Genomic DNA, 15,003 nt, shown 5'->3' with positions numbered 1-15,003 from the left:
TGGAGAGAGAAAATAAAAATGGCTTTCCTCTAAAGGGCCCTATTGGAGAGCCTCACAGCAGGAGGCTGCTGTCCACAGCCCAAGGGCAATGTTGAGAGATGCACTTCTATTCAATATGTCAATTTATGAGCAGTGCTTCTTCAAGAACAATGAGAAAAACAGCGAAACTCAGTGGTTTCACCGAAGCACAATAGGAAATGCCCAGCAGGAGATGGAATTAGATGTTTCACAGAACTCATTAGTCACAGGCATCAGCATGCATCACATTTCATGGTGGACAGTTCAGGTCAAGACAGCAACGACACATCAGAAAACCCCTGCCCTCATAAAATGATTGCTTTCAGTTCCACAGATTGAATCTGAGTGGCCCAGTGGCTGGATCGCTAAGCATTTCTCTCACTCGTGGCGCACAACTGCAAGCAAAAAATGAAGGAATGAGGGACATGGAGTGCATTCGAAAGAGAGGCCAGATGGAGAGCAGGAGGTGGTTTAATTTCAGTGAGCAGCAAAAAGAGCAGGAGCGTAAGAGACCGAAGAAAGGCAACAGAACTGAGCTGTAGCCACCTCCCTATCTATTCGTATATTTATCTCTCCATCAGTCCAGCTATCAGGGACAATGCACGGTTAAGAACACTCATGGCATGAATGCAAAGCGTCTATTGGTGGTACCTTGTAGGTGATAAGAGACCAGCTTTGTCTCAGCAATCGGAGCTGACAGAGAGAGAATGTGGGGGCGGGGCCATGGCTGGGCCCTCACTCACTTTGAGCAGGTGCAGCTTGCCCCCGGAGCTGCGGGTGCAGATGAGAAAGTGCTTGGTGAAGAGGAAACACTGTCGCTCGCCCTCCTTCTTCAGGGAGAGAGAGCCCAGGCGCACCTTGCTGAGCTTCCCCCTCTCCACTGAGGGCAGCTGGATCAGACAGCCTGGGAGAGGGGAGAGCCGGGGGGGGAGGGACAGCAAGAGTGTTAGGTTCCGAGCATGTGCCTATTTATTCAGTACATTATTTAGTAATGTTAAGCTTAATTTGGGAGTGTTGGCTCCATCCTCTGCAGTGGAGAATTCGGAGGCGAGCTCTGCTAGAAAGGAGTTCAGCATTTCTCCATAGCTTCCCTACGTTAGGCTTGCGATTGAGTTTCTTGGGAGGGGGGGCCTCCTTTCGGTTTTTTTTTTAGGGTTGCCAATATTGGACAGTTTGTTGTGGTGCCGTGCGGACTTTGCAATTGTGTCGGTCAGTTGCAATGTACACCCATAATTATTCACATAGTATACCAAGTGCACAAATAGTTCACGCGCTCTGTTAATTTAATAGTTTAATTTCAAATGGTGTGCTATGGGCTCCCTAATTTTAGCATTAAGGCAGTAGTTTGTGGCAGCATTGTTTGATGTTCTATTAAGCTCTTTGAGCCCAGTATGGGGCTGCAGAACATTCAGTGTTGCTACTATAGCACTATTGTGTAATTGTTTCTCTGGTTGTTTTCTTAATCCAAGCATGGATTATATACTGCTCTCTTGAGTAATGTCATTGCTCCTACTAGTTATATATTATTACTGAAGGCTATGCCTGTTGTCAATATCTCAATTGAAATGTGCATTGTTAATATAATTCATTGATTATTTATGTATCATAAACGGGACGGAGTGTGGCACAGTGGGTAAGGAACTGGGCTTGTAACCGAAAGGTCGCCGGTTCGATTCCCGGGTAAGGACACTGCCGTTGTACCCTTGAGCAAGGTACTTAACCTGCATTGCTTCAGTATATATATCCAGCTGTATAAATGGATACAATGTAAAAATGCTATGTAAAAAGTTGTGTAAGTCGCTCTGGATAAGAGCGTCTGCTAAATGCCTGTAATGTAATGTAATGTAATCATCGTACTGTACTGATACTTACCATTCCCTGTATTGTACTGACACTTGCATTTCCTTATTTGTTTACAGAACCACACAAGCCCACACACATTCACACCATGCCTGAACATCTCCACCAAACTTCAGTAAATTGCATTAACCCTACTTCACGCTCCTGCCTCTCGTGTCTTGACCAATGTCGTGGAGGCAAACAGATGCACCTCATCTTACCAACCAATATTAAGTATTGTCCTTCAGCAACAAAGAGACAGATGGTGAGAGATTGAGAGAAAGAGAGAGACATGGGGGAGAGGCGTAATCAGATGTAACTCTATAGATAGACTGACAAACAGGCAGAAGGGGCTTTCAGCCTTCATGACTGAGTGACCGACCTACCACTGTACACTTATTGTGGAGTTTTCACCATGCCATGTGACCACATCAGGCCTCCTCCATAATAACAACACAATATTTTTTCTCAACTCAAAGAGCAAAGGGGCCAAGAGTACATCAGTGTGCCGCACTGGGCCAACAGCCAATGAACGGGCCGGCCATAATCCATCTGTGTGTGTGGCTAAGGCCAGGAGGCCGGCCCCTGTGAACTCACCCTGGCGCACAAACGTCTGGCTGGTGTCCAGCAGGATGTCGCAGCCCTCCACAATCATGCGCTCGATGGCCAGGTTCTTGCGGATGTTCTCCGTGTCGCTCACCTCGTCGTGCATCACCCTGCGGAGACAGCGACATGCTGACGCCCGAGGCCCCTTTCACAACATATTAAACCTCACTAGTCTGATGGGCATGACACAAAGTCTATATTAGGGGCTTCCAGCCTTCAGGAGCTTTCTGACCCCTTTTTCCTACCGACTTCAATCGTTTCTTTATAATATAAATATGTTCTTTACTGGAAGATCCACATAAAATTTGTCTGCTAATATCCCAAATACGATCAACCCTAATTCTAAGCCCTTTTAGATGCTGCCCTTTGAGTTAATTTCAGTGTCCCCTTTTATCCAGCTGTTAATTTATTCTGGACGTGTCACTGATGAAAGACTACAAATGAAGTGGCTCCCCAAGTCTCAATAATTCATGCACATGTTGACTCAGACAGATAGACGCCACACGCAGATGGCAGGCAGGCAGATGATGTACGATCTGAAGTGGCCTTTTATGAAGGATTTGATTGTTTCTTTTTTTCCAGCTCAAAATCGTTTTTTGGATCATAAACCCCTGTAGACCGTGTTGAACACCATGGCGTTTTAACATCGGTTAGCATTATGTTTTGGTGCCTGCGATAATTAAATCCCTCCTCCAAAGCTGTTACTGAGCAGCTGACATTTTCAGCTTGCCATTAAATGCCCCCTATGTGTTCCCGAAAATCATTATCCCAGATGTCCCCCTCTGAGCAACTAGTCACTCACTGCCAGCACTACTACTTCACAAGTGCTTTAAATGGAATGACTTTCAACAAAAATGAAACTAAATAAATAAAGAAATGATGTGACAGAAAGCAGAGAAACACTGATGACAGCAGAGGAGCACAGAGGAATAAATACAAATTGCACAGTAATATTAAACAGTACACTGTGCACACTTCAATAGACAAGGTGATGCCAGGACCAGTGCAAAACTTAATTTTGCTTTCAACTGAAAGTGCATGAAACGGACAACTAAAACCGGTTCTTACAGATGTACTGAATAAGCACAGTAGGCTTATCAGCTTCAGATCATTCACTTTATGCATGGATATCAGTGAGATTAGCAGCTTTAAGGTTATTAGCTGCTGCTGGGGTGTCCCTGAACTGCCTGTTCAATCCCACAGAGATGCGCTGGTCCGGACTTTGAAAGAGGGACTGGAAGTGTAACAGTTTAACTCTGTGACATGTTTCTGCCCACACTCCCTGACTCCTCTTCCAGCCACGCCCCTGACCCCTCTGCTGCCAGGCCAGCCTCACCTGGACAGCTCCTCCAGTTTGGACTTGGCAAACTCCAGACTCTTGCGCTCCACATGTTCATGAGGGGTGTGGGCCAACAGCTCATGGAGCGTGATGATGTATCGAGGGATCTACCAGAGAGACAGACGGAGAGCAGAAACAGAGGGGTAGTTACAACGATAGGATAGACGATTCAAGGGTCTGGTGATTAGGGATACATCAGTGTCTGGATTACCAGAGTAAGATCTGCATGTTAATTATGAGGCAGTACCCATTGCATGACGGACACTTTGACCACAAAGGTTAGTGGTGCTCAAAATGCAGGTGAGGGATAAGGTTATACCTGGAAGAGGAAGAGGGTTGGGATCCTGAGGTCAGGGGTCAGGGGTCAGGGTTCAGGGCAGTACCTGGAACATAGGGTAGGTGAGGAAGGTCTCCAGCATGCGGCCCTCGCAGGCAGCATTGGCCTCATACTGCTTCAGCAGCTTGTCGAAATCCCGGTTCTGCTTGCAGTTGGCCAGCACCTGCAGGCTGTACTGGTGGTTGCGCACAAACTCCTGGTAAATGTTCAGCATCGGCAGCAGGATGTCGAAGAGGTCGGCTATGAGCACAGGCATGAGATACAGAGAGGCGTGAGAGCAAGTACCACTCGCACAAAGACAACAAACAAAATCAAGTCGAAATTAAGAGAGCAAGCCCAGCTTCCTAACCATTATTCTACACTGCTGCCCATGTGGTCCCTCTGCCAACTCTTCTTACCATGACGTGCTCTCCTGAACTGACGGAGGAACTTGCAGTGATGGAAAAGACTGACAATTACAACTAGGCATCCCAATTTAGGCAAATAACAGAAGCTGGATTGGATCCTAAGTGTGGAGTGCAATGGAGCGGGAACTGGTAGGTCAGTGCAGTAGCTTGTACATGGTGCAGCATCAGTGTGTATTTCATGTTACGCCAGCCACATTCTAACGTTTACTGCAGTCTCAAATTTCAGGGTGTGCAATCAGCAGTCTGTCACTTACCTAACACTAATGTGGGCCAGTTGGCTATCCTGGCCTTCAGGCCTTGGTGAAATATCTCATGAAGAAACATGATGGTCTCACTGAGGAAGAAAATACAAGCAAAAGACAGCAAGATTTGCAAATGAAAGCATAACCTTTACAATGCAGATTTTTCATAAACACCACCAATTAGTGGACCTGTACAATCTTTTGTCCTTCCACCCCCACCAAAACACACACACACACATACACACACACACAAGGATGTCAGTGTGCACACGCATCCACAAAACATATGAGTATACACATACACACAACATATGAACAAACATCTACACAGAGACAGACAAACACGTGCACAGACAGACCTACACAAATGTCAACACACTGGTGTTAAGGCCACACCTGTTGAGGAATATGCTGCTGACATCATCGTGGCTGATGGGTGGCTTCTTTGAGCTGGCGGCCATGCGCAGTGGCCGCAGGAAGCAGTTGACCAGGATGGAGAGCTGGTGGACGTACTCGGTCTCGGCCTCCACCATGTTGAACACAATCTGGTTCCTCTTCCGCATGCTCTCGGCGTGCGGAGAGCAGATATAGTCCTGAACAATGATCTTCCACTTCCGCCTGCACAGCCAGCCACGCATGAAGCTCTGCACCTACAGGGAGAAAGCACAGGGACAGCCCACTGCTGCAGTTACACGCACTCCAATCTGCAGCTAAACGCACTCAAAAACCACAGTTAAACACACTCAGTTCTGCAGTTAAACACACACAAAAACCACAGTTACACACACTCAGAACTGTAGTTACGTGCACTCAATTCTGCAGTTAATCACACTCAATTATGTGGTTAAACATGCAATTCTGCAGTTAAATGCACTCAAAAACCGCAGTTACACACAGTGAGAACTGTAGTCACATGTATTCAATTCTGCAGTCATATGCACTGAAAAACTGCAGTTACGCATGTCCAAACCTACAGTTACACACACTTCAAAACCACACTTGCATGTACTCAAAAAGTGCAGATACGCAAACTCAAAACAGTCCTACAATGTTCAGGAGAACCTGTGCATGTGCAGATCCTGAGCACAGGAGGGTGTGCTGCAGTTGGGCATTCGCAGATACTCGTTACTGATGTCTTACTCTGGGCATTCTGTAAACTACTGCCATTGTTACTATGGTGTCTCTTCCAGCTGCTAGGTTTGCTAGGGGGTCTTTGACCTGCAAATGATTTATTTATATACCACTTTTCATACATGTCCGTAGCACAAAGTGCTCTACAGAAATAAGAAAACTAAGTAAAACAATAGCGCAAAATAAAACAGGGATACACCATACATAATTCATTGAAAACTCCCCCTCCAGCCCCTTCCTAACACAGGAATACATTAAAACATTAAAAACAATAATATAACAAAAACCATTAAGATAATACAAACAGGGTTAAAAGGAAATAATGTAAAAGCCTTTTCGAAATGACCAGGAATCATTTTTGGACCACCGTTACCATTCATACAGAAAGTAACATCCAGGTTTTGCAACACCATCCTGAGCCATCAAGGCCAGATGTTCTGTGGGCTTTTCTCAAGAGAGTAGCAAAGCTTCACTTTGACTGCAGTGGGATGGGCAGAGCTCAACCAAAATGAATAGGCACGTCTTCAGAGACAAAAGCTGCAGAGGAAAAGCTTTAGCTTACCTTCTTAATCTTTTTAATATCGGGGTCCTCCTCCTCCTGGGTTACCTGGTATGGCCGCATCCTTTCCTTGGTTTTATTCAGGACAACAATCTAAAGGAAAAGAAAAAAACAAGTGAGTATGATTATTATTATCTACAACCAAGTATATTCGTACATCGCAAAATAACAATCACAAGTGCTGCAATAAAGGAGCATGCCTCGAAGATTAAGGGAAAGATGGGTTAGTCAAATAAAATTTTTATTTATTTATCTTATTATTTAAATGGAAAAAAATGGCATGTAGTCAGAAAAGGCACACTTTTAAATTTGTGGAAAACAGCCAGTGAATCTGTCTTCCAAAGATGAGTGAATGAGGAAGGTTACATATTGTCCACCACCAGGCAGCAAGGGCAGAGAAGGGCCTGAAAGCAGCAGCTGCAAGGGGCTGAAAGTGATGGGGCAGCCAGCTGGCGTGAGGATGCTGAACGGAGAGGTCTAGTGAAGTGGCCGGGGTAATTGTTGTCTGGAGATAGGAAGGGGAGGTGCCAATCCTAGTTTGGTATGTCAGTGTGAGTGACTTGAATTGAAAGTGGGCAGCCGCCAGAAGCCAGTGAAGTGGTGTGGGATTGGTGAATTTAATTAGGTTGAAGGCCAGGTGGGCAACATCAGCCAATCAGCAACAGACAGTTGCCACCTAGACTAAAGAATGCATAAAATATATGATTACAACATATACAGCATACACTACAATACAAATACAGCACTATACAGCACAATAAAAGCAAATAAGCTACAACACAAACATTTCCTTGATTGTGGGAGTCACTTGTTAATTTACAGACTGTCAACCAGACATGCCTGCAACAAGTATTACTAGGCATTGTGTGGGTTTTTGCAAACACAGGCTTCCAAATGAAACAATAAACTCATCCCAATAAATACAATTGCTGTACATGTCTCTCACGAGAGTGGTATTCACACTTCCTCCAGCTATAAAAGGAAATTGTGAATTTTATTGCGCGGTGAATTATTCATTATCGGCTCAGCAATGAAGGACGAGTTGGAAAAACTACACTCATTGCATTAGCCTTTCGGTTTAAAACCATGCGTTGTATGGCTGTACAGTTTGTTATCACTAATCCATATGTGCAGGCATTAAATATTAATGCAGCACATATTGTTAAACTGCATATTCAGCGTAATTTTACAACACATCTGCTGATGTGCCAAAATAAAAGTTAATTCATAGCTCTACATTTTTTGTAGCAATGCAATTTTAGGTATCTAAAAAAGGTTTTTAAGTACCACTGATAAAAACAAAAATTACTCTTGCCCCCTGACACAGTTCATTATTAATGACCAGTAATTGTGTTATGTAATTGTACTTCCATAACTGTGGTAAACGTATCCATTTAAGAACCAACTCTATTCCCTCAGCAGCCTTTTAAAAATCACCCATGAGACATTGCCAACGTCCTGAAAACCATAAGCGAACAAATGAATTCAAAGCAAATCTGCAACATGCTCCTACATTAATGCAATACACTCTCATAGACTTTTATAATGCAATCTTTTTAATACTATTGCATTGGCAAGCCTTGTAGCTGAGACATGAAAGGTTTAAATGCATTTACAGTATAATTATATAGTTAAAATTTCATTTTTTGGAAGGAAAGAAGAATAGAATTAATAACCTAAAGCATCAACTGGTGTAACCAAAAACCTACCTCTTAAGCACTGAAAATCAAATTCAGTTAGATTCAGCAGAATGTTATTTATCCCAAAGGAACAATTAGGTTGGACAGAACACCAGAGTGCAGACATGGAATACTGTACATACAATAACACACAGCAGACAACTCTGCAGTCCAGCTGAAAACCCACCTCAGCCTTTAGCCTCTCAATTTCTGTGTCCTGGTCCTCCAGCTGGGTGCGAAGCTGGTTGGCCGCCACCTTCTCAGTCTCCACAATCTGCACCAGGTGGATGTACTTCTGCATCAGCACCTCACGCTCGATGATGAGGTCGGAGTAGCTGAGAGAGAGAAGGGCAGTTTCACACTGTACTAGTGAAACCACAGCATCTTAATCACATTCTTGATCATGTCAGAGTCACCGGAAAACAGTGCATTCTGATGGTGCCACTGACATGGGCGAACGTAAGACATGCACACCTTTAACGGCACGGAAAGCCCAGCACTACTGTACAAAAGGTTTGTTTAACCGAATATGTTACCTGTACCTGAGGCAAGGGTGTGTGTGTGATTTGCATTACGGCCAGGCAAGCAGGCCGTCTTTTCCACGTACAAGCTGTCCATTTTGCCTGAGCAAACTGCTAATTTTAAATAAGCACTTTCCCTAGGAAAAGGCAGACATTCCGAGAGGTATTGGCTGAAGCACATAGGCAACAAATGCACAGCAACAAAACGTTGCATTTTCTGTGGCCACAGATATTTACAAAGCAGCTGTCCGGGCCCCATTCCCCGCCCTCTGTCCCCTGCTATACCTGGCCTGCTGGATAGCCTCCACCCACTCCTCGCAGTCAGGCTCCTCCTCTGTGCGCAGTTCCAGTGGCTTCTGTCCATCATGGCCAAAAACCACCAAGAAGTAATGCTGTGGGAGAGCAAGTAGGGGGAGAGAGAGCCGAGCATCAGCGATCAGTGCACAGTCAGAACGCTCTCCCATCATGCATTGGTGCATGTGCAAGCCGTTCACGCGGGCAACAGTCATACATCAAATCTGCAGGAAGCGACTCTGACGGCCTACTCACATCACCACAGGCAAATAATGTTTCATAACATCTCCCCTTATTTCACTCCAGAGGACTGCAGGCGGACAGTCCTCCATATCGGTATATAAATATTTCCCCAATAAAATATAAATATAATACAAAACATACCCCCCTAACATTCTGCTGAACAAGATGTTCTACAAGACAACTCAAAAAAATCTGCCTGAAAATAAAAATCATCGGTAGCCTACCTAGTTGCTGGCATCTCTACGGTGAGAATCTCTAACCCCATAAAACGAAACCCCACCAAAGACAAAGATCCTTGTTAGAGAAACATCTACACCTTAAAAGCATTGCAGTGTTTGGGGACTGTTCTACTTTTTTCTTTTTCTTTTAAGGCCATATACTGACTCAAACAATACAGAGTAGCTATAGTGCTATTGTTATTTGGGTTTTTCAGAGCTTAATGCATGTCTAGTTAATGCTGATGATCATCATGGTTGACAATGGACAGAAAACTCCATAAACAGACCAAAAATTATGTAGCTTAATAATTGCAGATGCATCCTATCATTAATTAGCCACATATTCCCAAAAAGAAGCAAAAACAGGATGTGTAAATGAAGCATTTTCACTTTAACACCTAAAAAAACTAATCATTAAAATTGTTCTACCCCAGTAACAAAAGTACAGTTAGTTATGTTAATTTCCCTGTGTCAGTGAGCACTTCCCTTTATGGTCAAGCACTCATACAGGCAGCTCCTCACAGGAGCACTCAAACCAACATTAAAAACAGTCATTTTCTCCTGGGCTGGATTTCTCCACTTAGCCTCACTCGCTAACATGCAGTGCTAACATGGAGCTACTGCAGCAATGAAGAACAATTCTGAAAACATTAAGCATTGTCTGGCTTGCAGCCCATCACTGAGAGGAGAAGCAGGAAGGATATTTGGTGAACCCGTGGAGGCAAACCTTGTGCCCCACTGATAATCAACTGGGCTCTTAAGAGTGAGCATAATACTAACGGTCACTCTGAATGACAAAACTGAAAAAAAAGATTTTTTTAAAGAAATGCCTTCAGGAGATGTGAAAGCATACACATGAAGCACCCTCCTCATTGTTGATGAACAGTTTCCAAAGAAACCTGGATTGTTTATGGTACTCTTTTGCTAATCATACTGGGGTCGGGGTTGAGGCCTCAGGTAGACTGCAAGGTAATTTGAAACTGACAAAGTGAACAAAGGGTGCATTAGGCAGCAGAAAGCATAGTGACACTGGCCTCACAGAGCCAAATTTATTTGCACCAACACATTTTGCACCAGCTCAGCAAAACAACCAGGCAAATGTATTGATGTGCTATAGTACCAAATTTACTCAGCTTTATTCATGATTTTTTAGGGAGAACTGTTCATACTGCGTTCAGATCATGTCATTTTTATTATTTGGACCGAGAAAGATTGTTAAAATGTCTCCCACTCAGCCAGCTAATACACTGTCCACCGGCAGCCTGCCATTGGCATGGCTGTCTGTCCTCTGCATGCTAACTAGAGGACAGGGAGCTGAGATGAAGATCAGCTGTTAAAAGAACACACAATCTGATGAATGTCTGCTGCTAGTACAGACCGCAGTAGCGCTTGCTTGCAAGATGCTTGGCAAACCAAACGCTGGTAGCAGCTGAGGGCCAAAACTTGCTTGTGTCCAGTATCGCTTTCTATGGAGGTTAAAGGTGATGTGAAGCACTCTGGTTCATTTGCTTTTCACCTTCGATAAGATATGGCCCTGCATTCAAATCTGAAATTGACCCATATTTTCTGCAAAAATAAAGTTTGCTTTTTTGCAGCTACTAGCATCATCTTGGAACAAACTAGGTTGTGACGTCACTAAGTTGGTTTTGTCTCGACTGCTCAAGCTATTCTTATAACAAGAATGCTGACTTTCAATCATAATAATTTTTCCTTCCCACTAATCCACAGCATCTGGCTTCAGTCGGTTTGTGGTCCAAAAATCAAATAATCTGCGTTGATCAAAGTAACCCGCTACTTCATGTAATCTGACTTCATAATAAAGTGGTCACAGCAGACCTGTCACCACCGTCCCACAGGTGCCATTTCAGAGCAGTCAGCCAGAGGAGCAGTAGTTGCGGTCTCATCAGAGGCGGTTTGTGAAAATAAGTTTTGTTTAGTAATACTCGTTTTAGCGTCCCAGGGCCATACAAAAGGACCCTCCTTGGGTTATCTGTTTTGTTTTTTCCTCACGATTCATCATTGCGCTCATTGAAAGTCAGCAGTCTAGTGACAGGAATAGATTGAGCAGCCAAGAGAAACCAAAGCAAATACAGGCCAATTTCAGATCTGAATGCAGGGCCATACCTTGTCTCAGGTACAAAAGCAAATGAAGCAGAGTCATGTTATCGAGTGCTTTATGTCCCCTTTAAAGTGAGTGCAAGTGGACCCACCATTCAGAACAGCGCTCTTTATTTCAACACAGAGAATTAAATCGACAAGCCTCCGTAGGCTAATTGAGGGCGTTCACAGGTCAGGGTTGTAAAGCTTGGTCATATGTACACAGTTTTAGGGAAATTTCAGATTTCCAAATGAAACATGCATTTTACTGCTTTTTTTTACGGCTCATTAAAGAGAATGAAATTGAACAGAGCGAACCTGCCTGGTGAACCTCCTGACGGACCTACGCCCTCGAGGTGCCCACGCCACCTGGGCATCCGTGGATGGAGAACGGTGCTTTGAGGCCGGCTTGTGCTCCGCTGTAGCACACCAGGCCTCCCGGAATGGGTTTACATAACTCTTAATTGGGCCTGCTTTCAGTCTGTAAAGCTGCTTCACTGGTCTGAGTGCTCATTTTCACCTCCTGGTAGCAAAACAGACCCCGGGGACTAAATATATTTTAATTTCACGCAAGCATCTCCCATGTTCTGCTTCTACCATTCAGGCTGCAAGATTTCATAACACAACATCCATCATAAGACGAATGGCATGTAATGTTATATGGCAGGTTAGCTGTATCATGGTATTTAGTTTTGTTTACAATTGTTGGTTTGTTTGGCTAACTTTACATCTATTGATCATACATGGGCCTTCTGTGTTGTCTTGTGGGATCGTACTTTTGTATTCCTGAGACTAACACTGATGCTCTCCACTTTTATAAGTCATTCTGGATAAAACATTCGCTAAGTGATTGTAATGCAATAGTATTTTTTCAGTATTGTGGGAAAAAAAGATTTTTGTTTTTTTCTTTTCTGCACAATTCAAGGAAATACAAACAGGATGTGATTATAGTTAACTGCGGCACCACTTTTGGAAGCATCATTGGCAGAGTATCCTGTGATTAAAACAGGAACAACAGACTAAATGAGTTCACAAATACTGAGTGGAGTTATAAACTGCTGGCACAACAACTTGGAAGAACTTGCAGAATTTAAAAAAAAAACAACAAAACACAAAATAAACCATATGCAAGTCTTTCTGCTAAAAAAAAAAAAAAAAAAAAAAAAACATGCGCTTTTTATTGAGACAGTAGTGTCCGGGGGCAGTGTGCTACGAGAGGAGGGGGCTATTCTTAGCCACATGGCCACGTACGGGGACAGCCTCGCGCAGCTATGCTGCTGCACCACTCTCACGCGCTGAATGTGAGTTTAGTGGAGCGTGGCACAGCCTTCAGAATGCACCGGGAGACCTGATTGCCCCCAAGGCCAGGCAACCATCAGACAAGCAAGCAGCAGAACAAAGGCAGCGACAAAAAAAACCCCATCAAAACCCTCTCCGGCTGAATATGTCCATCTGTGCATCCCTCTATTTATATCAGCAGTCATATGTGTTTAAGAATACGGTGCATGTGCCTAAAACAAATCACACTCCCAATCTTAAGAACTACTTGTCTTGTTGCCAAGTCCACCAAAGGGGAAGGACAGTGAATGGAGGGGACAGATTGTGTAATATCTCCTAACAAGAGCTACACACATTATAAAACCATGCCACCTCAACCACCACATCCCATTTCCATGGCAACAACATCTGCAACATGACTGGCTATGCTACACAGAACCATACAGCTGCTCTGCGGTTACCTCCTCTCATTTGTCCATGACATGAACGTGGATTGTCTGTTTAGTTGCATAAAGATGGGGCAACGGCATTCTGTTAATGTCTGGAGCCTGAAGGGTAAAATCCTCCAGCATTGTCTACTATAATGATAACCATGCATATAGACAGCAGTGTATACAGGAAACTGGTGAAACGGTTCTGCAATGAGAATGGATAGCTACAAATCTTTTCAGTTTAAGAGAGGCAAAAAGTCATTGATACTATGTGCATTATTTATGGAATATGGATAAAGTAACATTGTGTACTTTAACTGGTTGATGCACTCATGTTCATGCATAATAGTGTATCTATGTGTGCATTTGGCTTTGTGCATGTGTGCGTGCGTGTGTGCATGTGTGCGTGTGTGGTGTATTTGTTTTTCAATTGGGCTTAAAACACCAAAGCAGCAGCCCTGATTTGTTTTCTGAAGGGCTCATTCAGATTGAAATTATACAAAGCACTTGATGCCTCTGACAACTATTATTATAATTTATTTCAAACAGTTGTGCCTTTTAAAAACCCAGGATGAGGAGCAGGAAGAGGAGGAGTCATTGTTTCGAATGGGTTTAGTTCCTGCTTGGCAGGAGACCTGACACACATATCCAAAAATGGCATCACTTCCAAGTGCAGGACCAACTGCTTCAGTGTGCTTTCACGTGTTCTCTCCATACTGTACTTTTCCACGACTCCTTTCCGTGGCCACTTCGACAAACTGGCTGTACGCACTGTCAGTGCAAATCGGCACATTACAGTGGGCTCTGCCAGGGTGGTTTGGCCAGTGCAGGGAACATGGGGCTCTACTGTTGCCTGGAAAAAGCCGCCAATATTCAATGATGATAAAAAGGGTAGAATAATGTCTTTACTGATCTACAGCTCCCAATATTTTGTATTGATGTGCTGTAATGTGACTTACAAGAATCCCATTGGCCCAGACAAATTCAGATACAGTAGGTCTAGGTCTTGTCAGGTGATTCACAATATGACATGAATCCCAACTACGGGTTCATGTAACAGCACATATCCCAGTAAAAGTAACAGTAAAAGTAATAAATGCGATTGTCATATATTTACATGCTGGGAGCCACAATTCAGCATGGGGTACATCCACGTACACTGTCAATAATTCTTAGAATTTTAAATTAATTTTTTCACACCAAAATCTACTGTTCATGCAAGGAAAATAGCCTTGGGGAAATCGCTGGAAGAACAAGGACATATTGGGATGGTGGAACAACAAAACGTGATCCTTTAGTGGTAGGTAAGGGAATGACAAAGCCACACTGCTTGCATAAAGTGATACTCCGCAGGGTAGCATGGCAATATACTACTTCTGCAAAACGCCTCTCTGTGCACCAGTCTGACAACTAAAACACCCCCTTTATCTCACCCATCTGAAAAACCCTAATCTTGTGTCTCAACCAAACCTGCCAGCCATATAAAGCCTGCAGCCACTGCAGAATTTACTGTAAAAAAAAAAATGAAGATGAACACTTCTCCAATCCCATTCAATCCTCACACGGTGAAACACGAAGTATTGTCATTTATTTTGTAAGATTAACGTGCATCCCAAACAAAGGACACTCAAGCCAGGTGCTAATGAAGGGGGGTAATAAGGGAGGGCAGAGAAAACAAATCACCAAGCTCGGCAACTGAATAAGGAAGTAGTCAGAGAGCCGTGGGCAGAGAAAGACACAACAGCAGGCAGACTGAAGCACCAA

The 15,003-nt window shown here is 43.7% G+C and overlaps 1 protein-coding gene across 5 annotated transcripts in view; it reads right to left on the bottom strand.

Annotated features, from left to right (window-relative positions):
* Window positions 1-15,003, bottom strand: part of LOC135239485 (ras-specific guanine nucleotide-releasing factor 2-like) — a 49,951-nt gene that overhangs the window by 23,564 nt on the left and 11,384 nt on the right. For all 5 annotated transcript variants that reach the window (XM_064308157.1, XM_064308158.1, XM_064308160.1 and 2 more), the window contains exons 2-10: window positions 8,964-9,070; window positions 8,345-8,492; window positions 6,482-6,571; window positions 5,185-5,438; window positions 4,801-4,880; window positions 4,186-4,379; window positions 3,800-3,909; window positions 2,455-2,573; window positions 762-922 (exon numbers count right to left, since the gene is read on the bottom strand). In XM_064308157.1, coding sequence (XP_064164227.1) covers window positions 762-922; window positions 2,455-2,573; window positions 3,800-3,909; window positions 4,186-4,379; window positions 4,801-4,880; window positions 5,185-5,438; window positions 6,482-6,571; window positions 8,345-8,492; window positions 8,964-9,070 — 1,263 coding nt within the window. The remainder of the gene's footprint in view (window positions 1-761; window positions 923-2,454; window positions 2,574-3,799; window positions 3,910-4,185; window positions 4,380-4,800; window positions 4,881-5,184; window positions 5,439-6,481; window positions 6,572-8,344; window positions 8,493-8,963; window positions 9,071-15,003) is intronic.

Source organism: Anguilla rostrata, chromosome 14, assembly GCF_018555375.3.
Source record: "Anguilla rostrata isolate EN2019 chromosome 14, ASM1855537v3, whole genome shotgun sequence".
NCBI classification, from domain to species: Eukaryota; Metazoa; Chordata; class Actinopteri; order Anguilliformes; family Anguillidae; genus Anguilla; species Anguilla rostrata.
This window is presented reverse-complemented; position numbering and strand designations above follow the sequence as displayed.